General features: G+C 46.4%; 1 protein-coding gene across 1 annotated transcript; it reads right to left on the bottom strand.

Annotated features, from left to right (window-relative positions):
- Positions 1–723: 723 nt before the first annotated feature.
- On the bottom strand, positions 724–13,068 carry LOC112226679 (endothelin receptor type B-like). Its single transcript, XM_024391156.2, has 8 exons — positions 11,852–13,068; positions 11,269–11,712; positions 3,572–3,684; positions 3,246–3,450; positions 2,474–2,623; positions 2,215–2,348; positions 2,010–2,118; positions 724–1,888 (listed from the first exon to the last, which is right to left on the bottom strand). Exons 2-8 carry the CDS (start codon positions 11,707–11,709, stop codon positions 1,757–1,759), a joined length of 1,284 nt encoding a protein of 427 aa, XP_024246924.1. The 5' UTR covers positions 11,710–11,712; positions 11,852–13,068; the 3' UTR covers positions 724–1,756.
- Positions 13,069–21,864: the final 8,796 nt, after the last annotated feature.

The following is a 21,864-nucleotide window of genomic DNA, read 5'->3' as shown; positions in this document are numbered from 1 at the left end:
AATCCCCCGAAGGGTTTGGGGTGGTGAGATTCAAGTTTACGTTACAGTAGTTTGTCTTTAGGGAGATTTTACTCATTGACTTCATTGAAGTACAATCAACTCCTGACGGGCGCACGCTGTGGTCACCAGTCCTAATTCAAGTACGGTACATTATCTGTACTGGCTCAGGATTTGGTTTAATGCAGTTTTGCATCTGGAGTCAACTGCAGTGATCGGTTGATGTCTAGGACGTCTACTGTCTTTCTCTCTCCTAATATTCTTTTTTTTTTGAGGGGGGGGGCAAATGAAGAAGAAAGAGGTAAGCAAAGGGTAGGAAAGAGGCAGGCACGTCATCACAACCACAGGACTTCTATGTACACTATATACACTGTGTACAAAACATTAGGAACACATTCCCAATGTTGAGTTGCAAACCCATTTTCCTCTCAGAACTGCCTCAATTCGCCGGGGCGTGGACTCTACCAGGTGTCGAAAGCGTTCCACGGGGATGCCGGCCCTTGTTGACTCCAGTGCTTCCCACAGTGTCAAGTTGGCTGGATGTCTTTTGGGTGGTGGGCCATTCTTGATACACACGCAAAACTGTTGTCTTGAAAGAAAGAATCTAAAAGAACTAAAAGAATCATACATGAGACAAACTCTGAACTTTTTTTGCCAATAAACCTATTGTGAGAATGTTTGGAAAGTGCTGCCATTTGTGATGGCCTCACACGAAGTCAGACCCAATCAGATCAGCAGTTTAATGAGAAACAGATCAATCCTAGTAGCGATACAGAACATTTAGCAAAGGCGTGAAAGTGAATTCATTCTTAAGTCCTTGAATTCAGAGTAGTACACAGGATATGTTCAAAAAAAGCCACACATATCATACAGTACAATATTTCAACCTTCTTGCAATGTTCATATAACGTTCCCTATGTCTCAACCTCAGGCATTTTCACTATGACGCCTCTGCCACAGCCCCTTTGGGTTTGCCTGATGTCGTGTACCTTATGAACATTCCTACAGAGGTTATAACCAGGGGGAGTCACAACCGGCAGTGTCATTTCTCCACAATATGACAACCCTATGTTGTGCCATTCATCATCAATAATACTAATATCTGATTGTATGCATTGAACCTCTATCCCTCCACTCATTTTTCCCCAAATGATCCTCTTCTCCATCAACACTCTCCCAGCTAAACATTCTAGACCAGGGGTAGACAACTAGATTCAGCCGCGGGACGGTTTTTGTCGTAGCGGATGGTCGGGGGTCTGGAACATCATTTGTACACTGCAAACTGACCACAACTAAGCCCAAAAAGAGAGACCCCCCCCCTTGTAATTTCATATCATGAATTACATTGAGACTCTTTTTAAGATGTATTTGTGGGAATACTTGAGAACAGATTTCCTAAATGAACAGATTTTCATAAAGTAAACTAATTTCTAGCTGAATTTCTGGCGATTTGACAGTTTATTCTGAACCAAATCTTTGAGGGACCCTTTGAGGGACCCTTTTGTCCCCAACACTTGTGGGTTTAAGTACATTTGAGTGCTTCTTCCTCCAGTCAGAGGAGACTTCGCTGAATCAGTCCTTTAGGGCACTTATTTTCTCCTGGCTGTTTAAAACTACATCTACTGAGTAAGGGCACTTCTTAGGACACATCTTATGGCCGTCTCATAATGGTTTCGGTCAGGATCAGGTTACATGACTGATCTTCAATTAGTCCTATAGAGCACTAATACGAGACTTCATTGAGTGCGTGGGGCCCCTCTCATGCTGAAGTGTACTTGTTAGTAGCACGTGAGTTGCTCTGGTCGGTCCGGTCTGTGACTTTGAGCTTCATACAGGACTGCTTCTCATCAATCAACATCTCCGCTGGCAGACACCAGCAACACAGGCATGACTAGAGATAGAGATAGAGAACACTAGCTCTTTGTACATACATATAAGCCCATCAGGGGTTAACCCTATTTTGGCACGCTGTTTAGATGCTGTGTGTGTGTGTGTGTGTGTGTCTGTCTTACCCTGAAGCAGCTCTTGAAACGCTTGCTGACCATGTAGAGAGCGATGGGGTTGATGCAGGAGTTAAGAGACGCCATGTTGATCCCGATGTAGTCTAGCACCAGGAAGAAGCTGGAGAAACACACACACACCCAACATGCTATTTCATCTCCTATTTACAATATTACGGTCAGTGTAGAGCGAGTGGGGCACAAAGATATTCCTCACCTGAGCAGTTCACAGCGGTTGGGGTCCTTCTCGTCATAGATGGTGAGCTTGAGGATGCGGCTGAGATGGAGGGGCAGCCAGCATAGAGCAAACACCAGCACCAGGCAGAACACTGTCTTAGCCACCTCCCGCCTCTACACACACAGAGATCAATCGATCAGCCAACTAATCCACCTACCTGGCTCCAGTGCCCGTCAGAAGTAAAAGAGGCCCATCGAAATGATTTAGGCTGTAGATAAAGGGCGAAGAGAGAGGTTACCTGTTTGAGATGGTCACTCAGGGTGATCTGGACTCCGTTCTTCTTCCTCAGCATCTCACAAGTCATCAGGGTGTAGAAGACGGCGGTGACGGCCAGAGGGAGGCAGAAATACACACTGAACAGCCACCAGTCCTTAGCTGACTTATAGAACTGGGCGACACACAGAGAAAACACCAATGAATACAGGGCACACTGGATAAATGGAAACTCTGTTTAAGTCTACTGCAGTTCACAATGCAAAATTCCCCCTTTAGAAAGAGCCACGGACTGTAGAGAAAATCTGAGTCTGTCTGGTTCTGGTTGGGAGCCAAATCCTAATGCTGAAGTATGAGGGAAGTGAAGAAGCGTGAGAAGGAGGAACCTCAAGCAGACCCAAAGGGTCTGGGTAACGTAGTTCACTTCTGGTAACACATCACTTCATCTAAAACCTCTTTGGGACGACAACTACAAAAGCTCAACCGATCATCTATTGGGCACTCTGAAACGCACACACACACACACACACACACACACACACACACACACACACACACACACACACACACACACACGCACACGCACCCGCACTTGTGACAACACACACACTCAAACCTCCTTATCCAGACAAACGGGGGCCTCAAAAGTCAAGTGATTGATTTTTTAAAAACAAGGGGAGAGTCGGCACACAACTTCCACTTTCCCACACCAGACCCCGACCAGGGACACTCCCTATAGCCCACTGTTGTTTGTGTGTGTACTGTTTGTGTGTGTACTCGTGTGTGTGTCTACGCACACTCATAAAGTCTGATTTCTGCATGGGGTGTAGCAGACAGATGCGGAGGTGCTCTCCCTTGTAGTCCATGGCGAGCATGTCGAAGGCTATAGCCTCGGGGACCGCCAGCAGTATGGACAGCAGCCAGATGAGTGCGATCTCTATAGCCGTCCACTTGGGAACACCGATCCCCTTAATACGGTTCCACGACGCTACCGCGCGGTACCTGGGTGTAGGAGCAGAGGGGGAGAAACATTAGGGCAACCATTTCTGGGTAGTCGATAAATGCAACTGTGTGTGTGTGTGTTTGTGTGTGTGTGTGCGTGTGCGTGTGCGTGTTAGCATACCTGTCGATGCTCAGAGCACACAAGCTCAGCACAGTAATGCCCACTGAAGCTTTCTGGACAAACGGCACTAGTTTACACAGACCTACACCAAACGGCCAATCCTCGGCTAGGAGCTAGGGGTAAAGACAGGGGGATAGAGAAATCAGGGTTATTCCCAATGATCTGTCATGTAGTTATATTAACCATATGGTATTTAATGATTACCATGTCATTTCTATGTAAATATTTTGTAAATAGGCTAGTGGCCCATAACATAAAGCACAACACAACATTTCGCACTATGCATTTCACGCTATGAATCTACTTCATGATATTGTATAAACAATGAAAGTTTAGATGCATTTACCAGTCATGAGTAAAAGACAAGAAGCTCTAACTGCTTATGAGGCCTGTTGTAATCACATGTGAAGGTTAACACCAAACTGACCCTAGATCAGCATTGAGGGTCAATCTCACCCTACTGTATTGGAATCATATGTGGTGGTCAGATCTCTACAGCACACAGATAGATTCTTCTGGTATGCATTTCATAATGTAAAGTTTGGCCTCCCATTACCCAAATATCTGTAGTACCCAAATATCTGTAGTACTGTAGTACTCTATCCAGGGTCCTTCCACCTCAAAAAAACCAAGAAAGAGGACTTCTTGTTTTGAAACTGTTCACGTTGTTAAAAACAGATACGATTAGCATTCCTGCAACATTCATCATGATCTCTGAGCAAGTTAAGATAATCGATTGCACCCAAATTGACCATTTTCATTTAGATTCATATGTTATTCAATAAATATAGTACCTAACATCCAATTTGAACCATTTTTTAAAATGTATTTATAATGCGTAAGACCTGAGAAATTGTCAAAAGGCATCAACAGACCCCACACATCCCACACCAATCCTAACCCAACAACGGGTGTACAAAACATTAGGAACACCTGCTCTTTCCATGACACAGACTGACCAGGTGAATCCAGGTGAAATCTATGATCCCTTATTGATGTCCCCTATTAAATTCACTTCAATCAGTGTAGATGAAGGGGAGGAGACAGGTTAAAGAAGAATTTTTAAGCTTTGAGACAAATGAGAGACATGGATTGTGTATGCGGCATTCAGAGGGTGAATGGGCAAGACAAAAGATTGAAGTGCCTTTGAACGGGAGTATGGTAGTAGGTAGGAGGCGACACGGTTTGTGCTTTTCACGCTCAACAGCTTCCCCTGTGTATTAAGAATGGTCCACCACTTGAAGGACATCTGTGGAACACCTTCAACACCTTGTAGGCAGGACGGGGGGGTGATGTTTTTCCCCCTGTACAGAGAGATAAGTTAGTAGCTAGGGTTCCAACCAATTGGCCATAGGTATTGATGGGAATATTCCACAAGTGGTATTTCCACCACCATATACATCTCATAAAATTACATTTTTGGTGCGATCAATTCGCTTACTATCTCAGAGATCAAATTATATTTCGACAAAATATATGTTTCAGGAATGCTCAACTTATCCGTTTCTAACTTCAGAAACGATTTCAGAACAATCTGAGATTTTGGGTGTCATGGCTTGCTGAGATGACATGGAATGTATATCTCGCTCTCACACACAGGCCTACCACAGCCAAATGTACAGATACTGAACCAAAATATTAAACACAACGTGCAACAATTTCTAAGATTTTAATGAGTAACAGTTGATATAAGGAAAATCAGTTCATTGAAATAAATAAATTAGGCCCTAATCTATGGATAGACTCCCCCACTTGTCAGCCAGGCCCACCCACCAGGGAACCAGGCCCACCCACCAAGGAACCAGGCCCACCCACTAGGGAACCAGGCACAGCTAATCCGAATGAGTTTTCCCCCACAAAAGGGGCTTTATTACAGACATAAATTATCCTCAGTTACTGTGATACAGAGACCTATAGATTTTGTGATACAGAGACCTATAGTTATTGTGATACAGAGACCTATAGCTACTGTGATACAGAGACCTATATTTACTGTGATACAGAGACCTATAGTTACTGTGATACAGAGCCATATAGCTACTGTGATACAGAGACCTAGTTACTGTGATACAGAGACCTATAGCTACTGTGATACAGAGACCTATAGCTACTGTGATACAGAGACCTATAGTTACTGTGATACAGAGACTTAGCTACTGTGATACAGAGACCTATAGCTACTGTGATACAGAGACCTATAGTTACTGTGATACAGAGACTTAGGTACTGTGATACAGAGACCTATATCCACTGTGATACAGAGACCTATAGTTACTGTGATACAGAGACTTAGGTACTGTGATACAGAGACCTATATCCACTGTGATACAGAGACCTATAGCTACTGTGATACAGAGACCTATAGTTACTGTGATACAGAGACTTAGCTACTGTGATACAGAGACCTATAGCTACTGTGATACAGAGACCTATAGCTACTGTGATAGAGACCTATAGCTAATGTGATACAGAGACCTATAGCTAATGTGATACAGAGACCTATAGCTAATGTGATACAGAGACCTAGTTACTGTGATACAGAGACCTATAGCTACTGTGATACAGAGACCTAGTTACTGTGATACAGAGACCTAGCTACTGTGATACAGTGACCTAGCTACTGTGATACAGGGACCTATAGCTACTGTGATACAGAGACCTAGTTACTGTGATACAGAGACCTAGCTACTGTGATACAGGGACCTATAGCTACTGTGATACAGAGACCTATAGCTACTGTGATACAGTGACCTAGCTACTGTGATACAGGGACCTATAGCTACTGTGATACAGAGACCTAGTTACTGTGATACAGAGACCTATAGCTACTGTGATACAGTGACCTAGCTACTGTCATACAGAGACCTATAGTTACTGTGATACAGAGACCTATAGTTACTGTGATACAGAGACCTAGTTACTGTGATACAGAGACCTATAGCTACTGTGATACAGAGACCTAGCTACTGTGATACAGATACCTATAGCTACTGTGATTAAGAGACCTATAGCTACTGTGATACAGTGACCTAGCTACTGTGATACAGAGACCTATAGCTACTGTGATACAGAGACCTATAGCTACTGTGATACAGTGACCTAGCTACTGTCATACAGAGACCTATAGTTACTGTGATACAGAGACCTAGTTACTGTGATACAGAGACCTATAGCTACTGTGATACAGAGACCTAGCTACTGTGATACAGATACACTGTGATACAGAGAGCTACTGTGATACAGAGACCTATAGCTACTGTGATACAGAGACCTATACTACTGTGATACAGAGACCTATAGCTACTGTGATACAGTGACCTATAGCTACTGTGATACAGAGACCTATAGATACTGTGATACAGTGACCTATAGCTACTGTGATACAGTGACCTAGCTACTGTCATACAGAGACCTATAGTTACTGTGATACAGAGACCTATAGTTACTGTGATACAGAGACCTAGTTACTGTGATACAGAGACCTATAGCTACTGTGATACAGAGACCTATAGCTACAGAGACCTAGCTGATTAAGAGACCTATAGCACTGTGATACAGTGACCTAGCTACTACAGAGACCTAGCTACTGTCATACAGAGATAGCTACTGTGATTAGCTACTGTGATACAGATATATAGCTACTGTGATTAAGAGACCTATAGCTACTGTGATACAGTGACCTAGCTACTGTGATACAGAGACCTATAGCTACTGTGATACAGAGACCTATAGCTACTGTGATACAGTGACCTAGCTACTGTCATACAGAGACCTATAGTTACTGTGATACAGAGACCTAGTTACTGTGATACAGAGACCTATAGCTACTGTGATACAGAGACCTATAGCTACTGTGATACAGAGACCTATAGATACTGTGATACAGAGACCTATAGCTACTGTGATACAGAGACCTATAGCTACTGTGATACAGAGACCTATAGCTACTGTGATACAGAGACCTATAGCTACTGTGATACAGTGACCTATAGCTACTGTGATACAGAGACCTATAGCTACTGTGATACAGTGACCTATAGCTACTGTGATACAGAGACCTATAGATACTGTGATACAGTGACCTAGCTACTGTCATACAGTGACCTATAGATACTGTGATACAGTGACCTATAGATATACAGAGACCTATAGATACTGTGATACAGAGACCTATAGCTACTGTGATACAGTGACCTAGCTACTGTCATACAGAGACCTATAGTTACTGTGATACAGAGACCTAGTTACTGTGATACAGAGACCTATAGCTACTGTGATACAGAGACCTATAGCTACTGTGATACAGTGACCTATAGCTACTGTGATACAGAGACCTATAGCTACTGTGATACAGTGACCTATAGCTACTGTGATACAGAGACCTATAGCTACTGTGATACAGAGACCTATAGCTACTGTGATACAGTGACCTATAGCTACTGTGATACAGAGACCTATAGCTACTGTGATACAGAGACCTATAGCTACTGTGATACAGACCTACACTGCATGGCCAAAAGTATGTGGACATCATTAATGCTTCAGCATACAATTACTTTCTGGACATTTCTGTGCTTCCAACATTTTTAATTATTTTATGTAGCTATGCAAGTCAGTTAAGAACCAATTCTTATTTACAATGTTTTCCTCCCTGAAGGCAAAAGGCCTCCTGCGGGGACAGGGGCTGGGATTAAAAAATAAAATATAAATAAAACAATTAAAAATACACAACACTACATAAAGAGTGACCTAAGACAACAACATAGCAAGGCAGCAACACAACATCACAACAACATGGTAGCAACACTACATGGTAGCAGCACAAAACATGGTACAAACATTATTGGGCAAAGACAACAGCACAAAGGTCAAGAAAGTCGAGACAACAATATATCACACAAAACAACCACAACTGTCAGTAAGAGTGTCCATGATTGAATCTTTGAATGAAGAGATTGAGGTAAAACTGTCCAGTTGGAGTGTTTGTTGCAGCTCGTTCCAGTCGCTAACTGCAGCGAACTGAAAAGAGGAGCGGTCCCAGGGATGTGTTTGCTTTGGGGACCTTTAACAGAATGTGACTGGCAGTACGGGTGTTGTATGTGGAGGATGTGGGCTGCAGTAGATATCTCAGATATGGGGAAGTGAGGCCTAAGAGGGTTTTATAAATACACATCAACCAATGGGTCTTGCAACGAGTATACAGAGTTAACCAGTATACAGAGTTGACCAGTATACAGAGTTGACCAGTATACAGAGTTGACCAGTATACAGAGTTGACCAGTATACAGAGTTGACCAGTATACAGAGTTGACCAGTATACAGAGTTGACCAGTATACAGAGTTGACCAGTATACAGAGTATAGAGGGCAGTGATGTGTCCTATAAGGAGCATTGAATGCACATCTGATGGCCGAATGATAAAGAACATCTAGTCACACAAGAACACCCATACCTGCTGATCTATAAATTATGTCTCCGTAATCTAGCATGGGTAGGATGGTCATCTGAATCAGGGTTAGTTTGGCAGCCGGGGTGAAAGAGGAGCGATTACGATAGAGGAAACCAAGTCTAGATTTGACTTTAGCCTGCAGCGTTGATATGTGCTGAGAGAAGGACAGTGTACCGTCTAGCCATACTCCCAAGTACTTGTATGAGGTGACTACCTCAAGCTCTATACCCTCAGAGGTAGTAATCACACCTGTGGGGAGAGGGTCGTTCTTCTTACCAAACCACATGACCTTTGTTTTTGGAGGTGTTCAGAACAAGGTTAAGGGCAGAGAAAGCTTGTTGGACATTAAGAAAGCTTTGTTGAAGAGCATTTAACACAACATCTGGGGAGGGGCCAGCTGAGTATAAGACTGTATCATCTGCATATAAATTAATGAGAATTTCTTGTTAACAAACTATAGTTTTGGCAAGTCGGTAAGGACATCTACTTTGTGCATGACACAAGTATTTTTTCCAACAATTGTTTACAGACAGATTATTTCACTTATAATTCATTGTATCACAATTCCAGTGGGTCACTCTACAAGGTGTGGAAAGCGTTCCACAGGGATGCTGGCCCATGTTGACTCCAATGCCTCCCACAGTTGAGTCATGTTGGTTTTTATGTCCTTTTGGACCATTCTTGATACACACGGGACACTGTTGAGCGTGAAAACCCAGCACCGTTGCAGTTCTTGACACAAACCAGTCCGAGTGAGCAAAATTCCAGTGGGAAGTTTACATACACTAAGTTGACTGTGCCTTTAAACAGCTTGGAAAATTCCAGAAAATTATGTCATGGCTTTAGAAGCTTCTGATAGGCTAATTGACATCATTTGGGTCAATTGGAGGTGTACCTGTGGATGTATTTCAATGCCTACCTTCAAACTCAGTGCCTCTTTGCTTGACATCATGGGAAAATCAAATGAAATCAGCCAAGACCTGAGAAAGAAATTGTAGACCTCCACAAGTCTGGTTAATCCTTGGGAGCAATTTCCAAACGCCTGAAGGAACCACGTTTATGTGTACAAGCAATAGTACGCAAGTATAAACACCATGGGACCACGCAGCCGTCATACCGCTCAGGAAGGAGACACGTTCTGTCTCCTAGAGATGAACGTACTTTGGTGTGAAAAGTGCAAATCAATCCCAGAACAACAGCAAAGGACCTTGTGAAGATGCTGGAGGAAGCAGGTACAAAAGTATCTATATCCACAGTAAAACGAGTCCTATCTCGACATAACCTGAAAAGCCGCTCTACAAGGAAGAAGTCACTGCTCCAAAACCGCCATAAAAAAGCCTGACTATGGTTTGCAACTGCACATGGGGACAAAGATCGTTCTTTTTGGAGAAATGTCCTCAGGTCTGATGAAGCAAAAGTAGAACTGTTTGGCCATAATGACCATCGTTATGTTGGAGGAAAAAGGGGCACCTACTACCAAACCCTGTTCAAAGGCACTTCAATCTTTTGTCTTGTCCATTCACCCTCTGAATAGCACACATACACAATCCATGTCTCAATTGTCTCCAGGCTTAAAAATCCTTCTCTAGCCTGTCTCCTCCCCTTCATCTACACTGATTGAAGTGAATTTAACAAGTGACACCAATAAGGGATCATAGACAGACCAGGTGAAAGCTCTGTCACGGAAAGAGCAGGTGTCCTTAATGTTTTGTGCACTCAGTGTATGACACCAACTAACGATGTAGTTACTTGAGACAGAAACAAAAGTAGGGAGGTTGGTCGGGGAGGATGGGTGGGCGTAAATCCACGACAGTCTAGCAATCCAAAGGTTGCATGTTCGAGTCGCATCGGGGACAACTGTAGCATTTTAGCTAACTCTTTTCCCTTAACCCTTACTCTAAACTAAACCCAATTCACCTAACCTGCTACATTTTCTCATTATTTCCCCTAACCACCAACATCAATAATTCTCCTTTGTTGTTATAGTGCAACGAGCAACTTGGTCTCAGATAAAGACGTGTAATACTACACATCCTTCCGAGGTGTATGATAAAGTTACATCATCCAATTCGTATGCTATTGTACGACCGGGTAAGACATACGTGGACATAGAAAATATTTTAAACCCAATATTACAGTACAGCCTGTGTCTCACCCTGTACCACTTGACCACTGTGTGGACGTGCGTGTGTGCGCATGGTGCATGCGCGTGTGTATCTTATGTTGGCGTGTGCTTGATTGTTCTCACCTTGTACACATTGATGGGAATATCGATCACAATGTGCAGCAGGTCTCCCAGCGCCAGGCTGGCGATGAGAATATTGGGGCCATTGCGCATGCCCTTGTTCTTGTAGATGATTCTGAGGAGCGTGAAGTTCCCGATAATACCGACGATGAACACGAGACACGACACCACAGTGTTGATGTACTTAAATGTGTCTCTGATCTCGGTAGGCCCCAAGCACATCGGCGGTGAAGGCCGCATGTGCCGAGGAGCGGAGACATTGGGGTTGAACCTCGCCAGGCTCTCTCTACCAGAGACTACTGGTGTCTGTGTGGCGGACGGCAGGGCTTCTGGTTGGTTGGGCTCGTTGGCTTGTCCGGTGACCACGAGGAGACGTCCCGCCAGGAGAACCAGCGGGAAACAGATGAACAAGGTCTTCGTCATAATCAATCCCGGATCTCTCATTGGCTGCTCGGAAACATGAAATCTTTAGGCTATCATGTCAAAACAGGAACACAGCCTAAAATATCCCCCCCAATTGCAGCTAAGAGCTCAATGTAACGAGACATGAGCAGGTGATTGTCAGACAAAAAAACACTTTTCTTACCTGCAAGATGGAGAAATCCTTCTCTTAAGATACCTTGAGTAACAGTTTGCTTTGTCAGGCCGACTCTCCCAGTTGAGAATAGAACGGTTGAAAACGACTTCCCCGACTTATAGAGAAGGGCAGTAATGGTTACGGGGGAAAAAACGCAATTATTCCAATTTTATGTCATGGTCATCTTGTCCAAACGCTCCTCATCAATTCTCTTCCCACGTCCACATGATGTTTTGTATGTTGATCCTTGTCTGGTAGTTGATGGCACGTGTGATCTGCTAGGGTCTAAAGTTGAAATAGATGTTACATCTCAGTGAGACAAAAAAAAAACAACAGGTAAAAATAGCCCAAAAATCTATAGAAAATGAATCAAAATGTCCTTGGTCATTGCTCCAATTTCATGGTACAGACTTCTATCCTTTCCTGGTCCCGTTACCCTACTGGCTCTGTGCGCAGACCGCAGTCGGACAACTTTAAGTCCTTGAGCACCGGTTACTGCCTCCACTTGACCCCTCCCCTTTCTTCAGAGAGAAAGACCAATCCAATGGGAAAGCTGCTTGAGACGTATTTATTGTTCAATAAAGTGAGGGGAAGAACATATTTGTATGACCGTGGAAAATTGTGCCCTGTTACGACTGTGACAAGAGGTGCATCTTGTCACCGTGGGACAGGAGTCAGGGCAAGACCTCTCGGATGGTAGCCTTGTGCCATTTTACAGGAATTCCTCCATCCAACTTTTAAAAAACAACAGCTGAAAAGGTTAGGCTTACCTGGATTTCTCCTGACTTAAGAGTTACGGAGCTCAACATCCTGGTTTGGGTGATAGTAATATATTCGATTCTGTAGGATCTATATTCTATCCACACCTACGGCTGTTTTCCAAGAGCTGTACTGTTAGCTGGCATAATGCCGTCACTACCAGATGGGTTTATTCTTGGGATTGATCACCGTCCCAGAGGTAGAGAGGGAGAGCATCGCATTGGTCTTCGTCGTCAAAAAATGAGTTAGAGTAACTTACCCAATCCTCTTTCACTCTGCTCATATCTGCTCTCTCACCTCTCTGCAAGAGACGCACAAACCTTTCAGTAACTGGGACTTGGCACGTGTGTGTGTGTTTGTGTGTTGTCTTTTCTAGAGAGGAAGAGAGCACACATTCCAATCTTCAGACTGGGGTCCATGAACCCTCGACCATGTTTACACAGTTATGCTCCCCTCATCCAGCCGCTTTCACCAAGATGAGTGAGCGAGTGTAGGATTGTGGTTTTGCGTGCGCACGCGCGTGTTCAGTAATGTTGTCTGCGTTGTAAACAACATGGCCTTTCTTAACACACTGTATGAGGAGAGAACGCTCTGGTGTCTGTTTGTCTGGGCAGAGGCATTCAGGCTGTTATCAACCCAAAATAAACTTATCAACTGACGTCCTACGGAGGACCGACGGTTCCCCGCTCACTCTCTCACACCCCAAATCTAATTCCTCCGTCCTCCTCCTCCCCAGCTCCATAACTCCTCTTCTCCCTTCCCTCCCCAGGCCGCACCCTTCTACTTCCGCGTCTGCGATATACCGCGGACATGTACGTATATCGTTGGCTTATTTGAAAGAAAATACATTAAAAAAGTGGACTAAGATTTTGTTCCCGCCAAACTGCAGCCCTCCTGATATTTGCCTGTAAAGAATTGTCCCCATTGGCCAAATGATTTTGATAGCCCTGCTTTAGGACAATGGAGAGTTTTGTGAGCGATGTCTGAAACAAGTGAATACAGTCTCAACTAGGACCCCTTCTTGGACATCCAACAGAGTCTGATCTTTCACCCCAATCGCCCTAAAGCCATGTTCCCCATCCTGCTGAGTCATGTCTTGTGTGACCTAGGCCACACACACACACACACACACACACACACACACACACACACACACACACACACACACACACACACACACACACACACACACACACACACACACACACACGTGCACACACACACACATGCAGTTTAGCAATCTAGTGTGCCCCTGCCACCTAGCCCTGGGTCCTAACTTCAGCCACAAAGGCTGCCCAAGGAACTCTAACCTCTGACCCCTGGCCTTTGAACAGCAAAACAGACTTTCAGAATCAAATGAAGAGGTTGAAACTCCTGACAGACAACACAGAATGACACACCACCCCTACAGTGTCAATGGGAAGTCCTGGGGCTCTGTCTTCACACAAAGACACAAGCACACTCAGAGTCAGGACTCGCTACAGGGAAGGCTGGATGTTCCTTGTTGAAACGGAGCAACAGAAGCATCACTTGTTTCACACTCATAGAGTGTTTCTGTATGTTGTTTGGCGCTTGGAACAAATAACATTAGTCGGGTAAACATGAGTTACTGACGGTTATGTTGGGAGATGAGGCGCATGAGGCCCAAAACTGGGTGAAAATCCTTCTTCGATATTTGGTCACCACAAAAGTAGGAATGTACTTTCGACTCTTTTGAACAACTTCTGATGAGTTGACTTATTTCACCAGTCTCAAGTCAAACTTCAAGAGTGAGATGGAGAGAGATGGGCTGATGCACATGCAGAGTGAGAGAAGGGTGAATTGGGACCATGGAGAATGTGTAGAAATACATATATATACACATATGAGAGAGATAAAAGCAATGGATAGATGGATACATTCGATTAAGAGTTGGACTACGGATGTGTGGACACAGTACATATAGCAGGGTTTAGAGACGTGGCCAGAGGGTTGTAAGGGTGGAGCATTATACAAGAGTTTCATGTGGATACGGTGGATGCTAGGAGTGGACAACCTCCCTTTGTCTCTGAGAAAAACATTCACCCCTGAGCAACAACGACAAAACAGAAGAGAGCGAGCGAAGAGAAAAGAGAGAGTCTGGATGGAACTTTTTCCCCAGGCACTGGTCTTTTCAAGTTGTGGAATCAAATGTAATTCGGACAGGCCGGCCCACCCCTTGTTGTGTCCATACAGGTGTGTGTGTGTGTGAGGATACACACCTTAACCAGAAGATATGGGGACGATACATTTCCCTGTAATGAGCATTTCCCAAATTGGCAGAGCTCATTTAAAATAGCCCGTGTGTGGAATGCCCAGGTGTGTCATGGGAAAGAGCAGTGTCCCAAATGGTGTTTTCTGTACACTCAGTGTCGACCCCGTACATACTGGTCTTGACGAGGAGAAGAAGGGGGAAAAAAGTGGTCGAGGGAGGTTCTCTTCTGCACCGTTCAACCAATCCAGTCAATGTGGAGGAGGAGTTAAAGAGGGTGTGTCACCTTGACGTCTGGCATCACGGGCTCTCTTCCCATTTCCCTTGAAAAACCGGAAGGTCCGGTTGTCGGGGACTCGGCAGAGGCTATGTCATAGCTGGCACCATTCTTTCTGATGGCATCTTGGAATCTTAAAATTGGTCACAAAAAAAAAAAAAAAAAAAAAAAACTGAGGGAGTTTTATCAGAAATTCTGTTGCCAAACTTTGCATCTGCACAGATCTTCCAGTGAATGTGTTTTGTTTACAATGTGTCGTTGTGAATTGGTAAAAGTAGTCCTCGTCCATACAGTAGAGTTGAAATCAATGCTTTTGGTTTAGTGTGAATTAAGGTGAACAATCTGAGTCCTAAGCTCAATTCTCTTCCCATGGAATTGGCCGTTACTGAACCAGCCTTGCTTTACACACGCTCGTATGTGAACACTGTCGTATGACAGGCCAGTACACTTCCAGAAGTTGAACTCAACTTTTCCCATGACATCTGAGAAGGAACTGACGCGATGTCGCGTGTCAATCGGTTGCTGAACTTTCAACCTCATTAGATAAAAATCAAACCAATCGATCTCCAATCAGATGAGAGTAACACAGCCCTGAGTCCTCAAACTAACCCTCACCCCTCTATGGGAGTCTAATGGACGCCTATCAGGGAGCTGTTTCACCTGTCCTGCTCTTCCACATCAGAGCAGATGGAGCCAGAGGGAGTTATCATGGACTGGCACAGTCACGCTGTGCTACTGTAACACAGATGGGCTACATTCTTTGGCGAACACTGCTGAAATGTGCAAAAATGACTTTCAGTCTGTTCTTTATCAATTAGAAGAGTGATCATTCATGTAGATTTGAAGTGCGCATATAGCATAAAGACAAACTTACCAGCTGCAACACCACAGAAAAACAACTACCACACACACACACACACACACACACACACACACACACACACACACACACACACACACACACACACACACACTCAGTGTGTGTTTCAGATGGGTCCAGATGTATTACGGTCAGTAATGACATTAGGAAGCAGTGGTCTGACTTATTCACTTTTCCACCCATTCATTTACTCTCTCTCTCTCTTCCACCATCTTCTCTTGGCCCCCATATCTCCACTCACACACACACACACACAAGTGAGCGACAAAGGCCCCTCTTGTCTTGTCCCCTCCGGGCCCCACAGAGGCCCTTGATGGTCCACATATATCATCAATCTCTGTGCATTAAGTCTACATTCCTGCCCTAACCTACTTACACTCAACTACAGAGTTCTGTCTCTTTCCTCCTCTTTGCTCTTTTATATTGTCATTAGAGGCAGATATGAATGTGTTGTTTTGACAGTACTGCATACCAGTGGAGGCTGCTGAGGGGAGGACGGCTCATAATAAATGCCTGGAATGTATCCCGCCCTCCCCAATTAAGGTGCCACCAACCTCCAGTGCTGCATGCAGTCTGTGTCTGGGCGGCAGGCGGCCTTGTTGGAAAGGTCATGGGATGCTGGAGAAGTTATGGAACCTAAGATGGAGCCTCAGTGAAGAGGAACGCAACACCTCTGTCTCAACTAAACTCTCCATGACTTACTGAAAAGGGTAACTGGGAGAGACAAGTAAGAATGACAACAGGCAGAATGTGGACCGTTTAGAAGACTTTATTCCTGGAGACGGGAATATGGGGAAAAGGGGCTAGAGACAGAGGGACAGCAAGGAGGGAGATGATAGAGACAGAGGGACAGGGGAGGAGATGATAGAGACAGAGGACAGGGGATTTAGATGATAGAGACAGAGGGACCCCTCTTCCTAGATGATAGAGACAGAGGGACAGGGCAGGGAGATGATAGAGACAGAGGGACAGAGGGGGGCCCTGAAGAAAAGGGACAAAGGGAAACAGATGATAGAGACAGTCTTAAACAAGATGTAGAGACAGAGGAACAGAGGAGGGAGATGATAGCTCTATGACCGGAGGCCTCTAGAACAAGCACAGACAAAAGAACCTCTGGGAACAAATGCAAACAGAAGGGAGATTAAACAATTTTAAACAAACTAAGAAACAAAAGGATGAACAGAACAAGCTTTATCTGAGCAGACAGAAGGAGATGATAGAACATAGGGACAAGGGAGGGAAATCAAGACAGAGGGACGGGGAGGGAGATGATAGAGACAGAGAAGGGAGGGAGATCTCCCTAGAGACCTGAGGGACAGGGAACACTGCTTTTATAGAGACAGAAGGACATGGTAATGATGGAGACAGCTGTGACAGAGGGAGGGGGAGATGATAGAGACAGAGGGACAGGGGAGGGAATGATAGCCCAGAGGACACCAAGAGATGATGAGACAGAGGACAGGGGGGAGAAATAAACACATGTAAATACACAAACTGATAACAGAGGGACTGGGGAGGGAGATGATAGAGACAGGGAAGAGGGGAGATGGAGACAGAGGGACAGGGAGATGATAGAGACAGAGGGACAGGGAGGGAGATGATAGAGACAGAGGGACAGGGGAGGGAGATGATAGAGACAGAGGGAGGGAGGGAGATGATAGAGACAGAGGGACAGGGAGGGAGATGATAGAGACAGAGGGACAGGGAGGGAGATGATAGAGACAGAGGGACAGGGGAGGGAGATGATAGAGACAGAGGGACAGGGGAGGAGATGATAGAGACAGAGGGACAAGGGAGGGAGATGATAGAGACAGAGGGACAGGGGAGGGAGATGATAGAGACAGAGGGACAGGGAGGGAGATGATAGAGACAGAGGGACAGGGAGGGAGATGATAGAGACAGAGGGACAGGGGAGGGAGATGATAGAGACAGAGGGACAGGGGAGAGAGATGATAGAGACAGAGGGACAGGGAGGGAGATGATAGAGACAGAGGGACAGGGGAGGGAGATGATAGAGACAGAGGGACAGGGGAGGGAGATGATAGAGACAGAGGGACAGAGGGAGGGAGATGATAGAGACAGAGGGACAGGGGAGGGAGATGATAGAGACAGAGAGACAGGGAGGGAGATGATAGAGACAGAGGGACAGGGGAGGGAGATGATAGAGACAGAGGGACAGGGAGGGAGATGATAGAGACAGAGGGACAGGGGAGGGAGATGATAGAGACAGAGGGACAGGGAGGGAGATGATAGAGACAGAGGGACAGGGGAGGGAGATGATAGAGACAGAGGGACAGGGAGGGAGATGATAGAGACAGAGGGACAGGGAGGGAGATGATAGAGACAGAGGACAGGGGAGGAGATGATAGAGACAGAGGGACAGGAGGGAGATGATAGAGACAGAGGACAGGGGAGGAGATGATAGAGACAGAGGACAGGGGAGGGAGATGATAGAGACAGAGGGACAGGGAGGGAGATGATAGAGACAGAGGGACAGGGAGGGAGATGATAGAGACAGAGGGACAGGGAGGGAGATGATAGAGACAGAGGGACAGGGGAGGGAGATGATAGAGACAGAGGGACAGGGAGGAGATGATAGAGACAGAGGGACAGGGGAGGGAGATGATAGAGACAGAGGGACAGGGAGGGAGATGATAGAGACAGAGGGACAGGGAGGGAGATGATAGAGACAGAGGGACAGGGGAGGAGATGATAGAGACAGAGGGACAGGGGAGGGAGATGATAGAGACAGAGGACAGGGGGGAGATGATAGAGACAGAGGACAGGGAGGGAGATGATAGAGACAGAGGGACAGGGGAGGGAGATGATAGAGACAGAGGGACAGGGGAGGGAGATGATAGAGACAGAGGACAGGGGAGGAGATGATAGAGACAGAGGACAGGGAGGGAGATGATAGAGACAGAGGGACAGGGAGGGAGATGATAGAGACAGAGGGACAGGGGAGGGAGATGATAGAGACAGAGGGACAGGGAGGGAGATGATAGAGACAGAGGGACAGGGAGGGAGATGATAGAGACAGAGGGACAGGGGAGGGAGATGATAGAGACAGAGGACAGGGGAGGAGATGAGAGACAGAGACAGAGATGGACAGGGGAGGGAGATGATAGAGACAGAGGGACAGGGGGGAGGGAGATGAGGGACAGGGGAGGGAGATGATAGAGACAGAGACAGGGGAGGGAGATGATAGAGACAGGGGAGGGAGAGATGATAGAGACAGAGAGACAGGGAGGGAGATGATAGAGACAGAGGGACAGGGAGGAGATGATAGAGACAGAGGGACAGGGACAGAGAGATGATAGAGACAGAGGGACAGGGAGGGAGATGATAGAGACAGAGGGACAGGGGAGGGAGATGATAGAGACAGAGAGACAGGGAGGGAGATGATAGAGACAGAGAGACAGGGAGAGAGATGATAGAGACAGAGAGACAGGGAGGGAGATGATAGAGACAGAGGGACAGGGAGAGAGATGATAGAGACAGAGGGACAGGAGGGAGATGATAGAGACAGAGGGACAGGAGGGAGATGATAGAGACAGAGAGACAGAGATGATAGAGACAGAGGACAGGGAGAGATGATAGAGACAGAGGACAGAGAGACAGGAGGGAGATGATAGAGACAGAGAGACAGGGAGAGAGATGATAGAGACAGAGGGACAGGGGAGAGAGATGATAGAGACAGAGGGACAGGGGAGGGAGATGATAGAGACAGAGGGACAGGGGAGGGAGATGATAGAGACAGAGGACAGGGAGGAGATGATAGAGACAGAGGACAGGGAGGGAGATGATAGAGACAGAGAGACAGGGGAGGGAGATGATAGAGACAGAGAGACAGGAGGGAGATGATAGAGACAGAGAGACAGGGGAGGGAGATGATAGAGACAGAGAGACAGGGAGGGAGATGATAGAGACAGAGAGACAGGGGAGGAGATGATAGAGACAGAGAGACAGGGAGGGAGATGATAGAGACAGAGGGACAGGAGGGAGATGATAGAGACAGAGGGACAGGGGAGGGAGATGATAGAGACAGAGGACAGGGGAGGGAGATGATAGAGACAGAGAGACAGGGAGGGAGATGATAGAGACAGAGAGACAGGGAGGGAGATGATAGAGACAGAGAGACAGGGGAGGGAGATGATAGAGACAGAGAGACAGGGAGGGAGATGATAGAGACAGACGGACAGGGGAGGGAGATGAGAGAGAGGGACAGAGCGACAGGGGAGAGAGATGATAGAGACAGAGAGACAGGGGAGGGAGATGATAGAGACAGAGGGACAGGGGAGAGACAGAGAGACAGGGGTGAGAGATGATAGAGACAGAGAGACAGGGGAGGGAGATGATAGAGACAGAGGGACAGGGGAGAGAGATGATAGAGACAGAGGGACAGGGGAGGGAGATGATAGAGACAGAGGACAGGGAGGGAGATGATAGAGACAGAGGGACAGGGGAGGGAGATGATAGAGACAGAGAGACAGGGGAGGGAGATGATAGAGACAGAGGACAGGGGAGGAGATGATAGAGACAGAGGGACAGGGGAGGGAGATGATAGAGACAGAGAGACAGGGGAGGGAGATGATAGAGACAGAGAGACAGGGGAGGGAGATGATAGAGACAGAGAGACAGGGAGGAGATGATAGAGACAGAGAGACAGGGAGGGAGATGATAGAGACAGAGAGACAGGGAGGGAGATGATAGAGACAGAGAGACAGGGAGGGAGATGATAGAGACAGAGAGACAGGGAGGGAGATGATAGAGACAGAGGGACAGGGGAGGAGATGATAGAGACAGAGGGACAGGGAGGAGATGATAGAGACAGAGGACAGGAGGGAGATGATAGAGACAGAGGGACAGGGAGGAGATGATAGAGACAGAGGACAGGGAGGAGATGATAGAGACAGAGGGACAGGGGAGGGAGATGATAGAGACAGAGGGACAGGGGAGGGAGATGATAGAGACAGAGAGACAGAGGAGGGAGATGATAGAGACAGAGGGACAGGGGAGGGAGATGATAGAGACAGAGAGACAGGGGGAGGGAGATGATAGAGACAGAGAGACAGGGAGGGAGATGATAGAGACAGAGAGACAGGGAGGGAGATGATAGAGACAGAGGGACAGGGAGAGAGATGATAGAGACAGAGGGACAGGGGAGGGAGATGATAGAGACAGAGGGACAGGGGAGGGAGATGATAGAGACAGAGGGACAGGGGAGGGAGATGATAGAGACAGAGAGACAGGGAGGGAGATGATAGAGACAGAGAGACAGGGGAGGGAGATGATAGAGACAGAGAGACAGGGGAGGGAGATGATAGAGACAGAGGACAGGGGAGGGAGATGATAGAGACAGAGAGACAGGGAGGAGATGATAGAGACAGAGAGACAGGGGAGGGAGATGATAGAGACAGAGAGACAGGGGAGGGAGATGATAGAGACAGAGAGACAGGGAGGAGATGATAGAGACAGAGGGACAGGGGAGGGAGATGATAGAGACAGAGGGACAGGGGAGGAGATGATAGAGACAGAGGGACAGGGAGGGAGATGATAGAGACAGAGGACAGGGAGATGATAGAGACAGAGGACAGAGGGAGGGAGATGATAGAGACAGAGGGACAGGGAGGGAGATGATAGAGACAGAGGGAGATGATAGAGACAGAGGGAGATGATAGAGACAGAGGGACAGGGGAGGGAGATGATAGAGGCAGAGAGACAGAGGGAGAGAGATGATAGAGACAGAGAGACAGGGGAGAGAGATGATAGAGACAGAGGACAGGGAGGGAGATGATAGAGACAGAGGGACAGGGGAGGGAGATGATAGAGACAGAGGGACAGGGAGAGAGAAGATAGAGACAGAGGGACAGGGG

Source organism: Oncorhynchus tshawytscha, linkage group LG28, assembly GCF_018296145.1.
Source record: "Oncorhynchus tshawytscha isolate Ot180627B linkage group LG28, Otsh_v2.0, whole genome shotgun sequence".
NCBI classification, from domain to species: Eukaryota; Metazoa; Chordata; class Actinopteri; order Salmoniformes; family Salmonidae; genus Oncorhynchus; species Oncorhynchus tshawytscha.
This window is presented reverse-complemented; position numbering and strand designations above follow the sequence as displayed.

Excerpts from the sequence above, each read along its gene's own strand:
- LOC112226679 (XM_024391156.2), bottom strand. The coding sequence starts at position 11,709 with ATGAGAGATCCGGGATTGATTATGACGAAGACCTTGTTCATCTGTTTC. Across the intron at positions 3,451-3,571 it reads TGTGCTCTGAGCATCGACAG|GTACCGCGCGGTAGCGTCGT; the intron begins GTATGCTAACAC and ends TCCTACACCCAG. Across the intron at positions 2,349-2,473 it reads TGAGTGACCATCTCAAACAG|AGGCGGGAGGTGGCTAAGAC; the intron begins GTAACCTCTCTC and ends CTGTGTGTGTAG.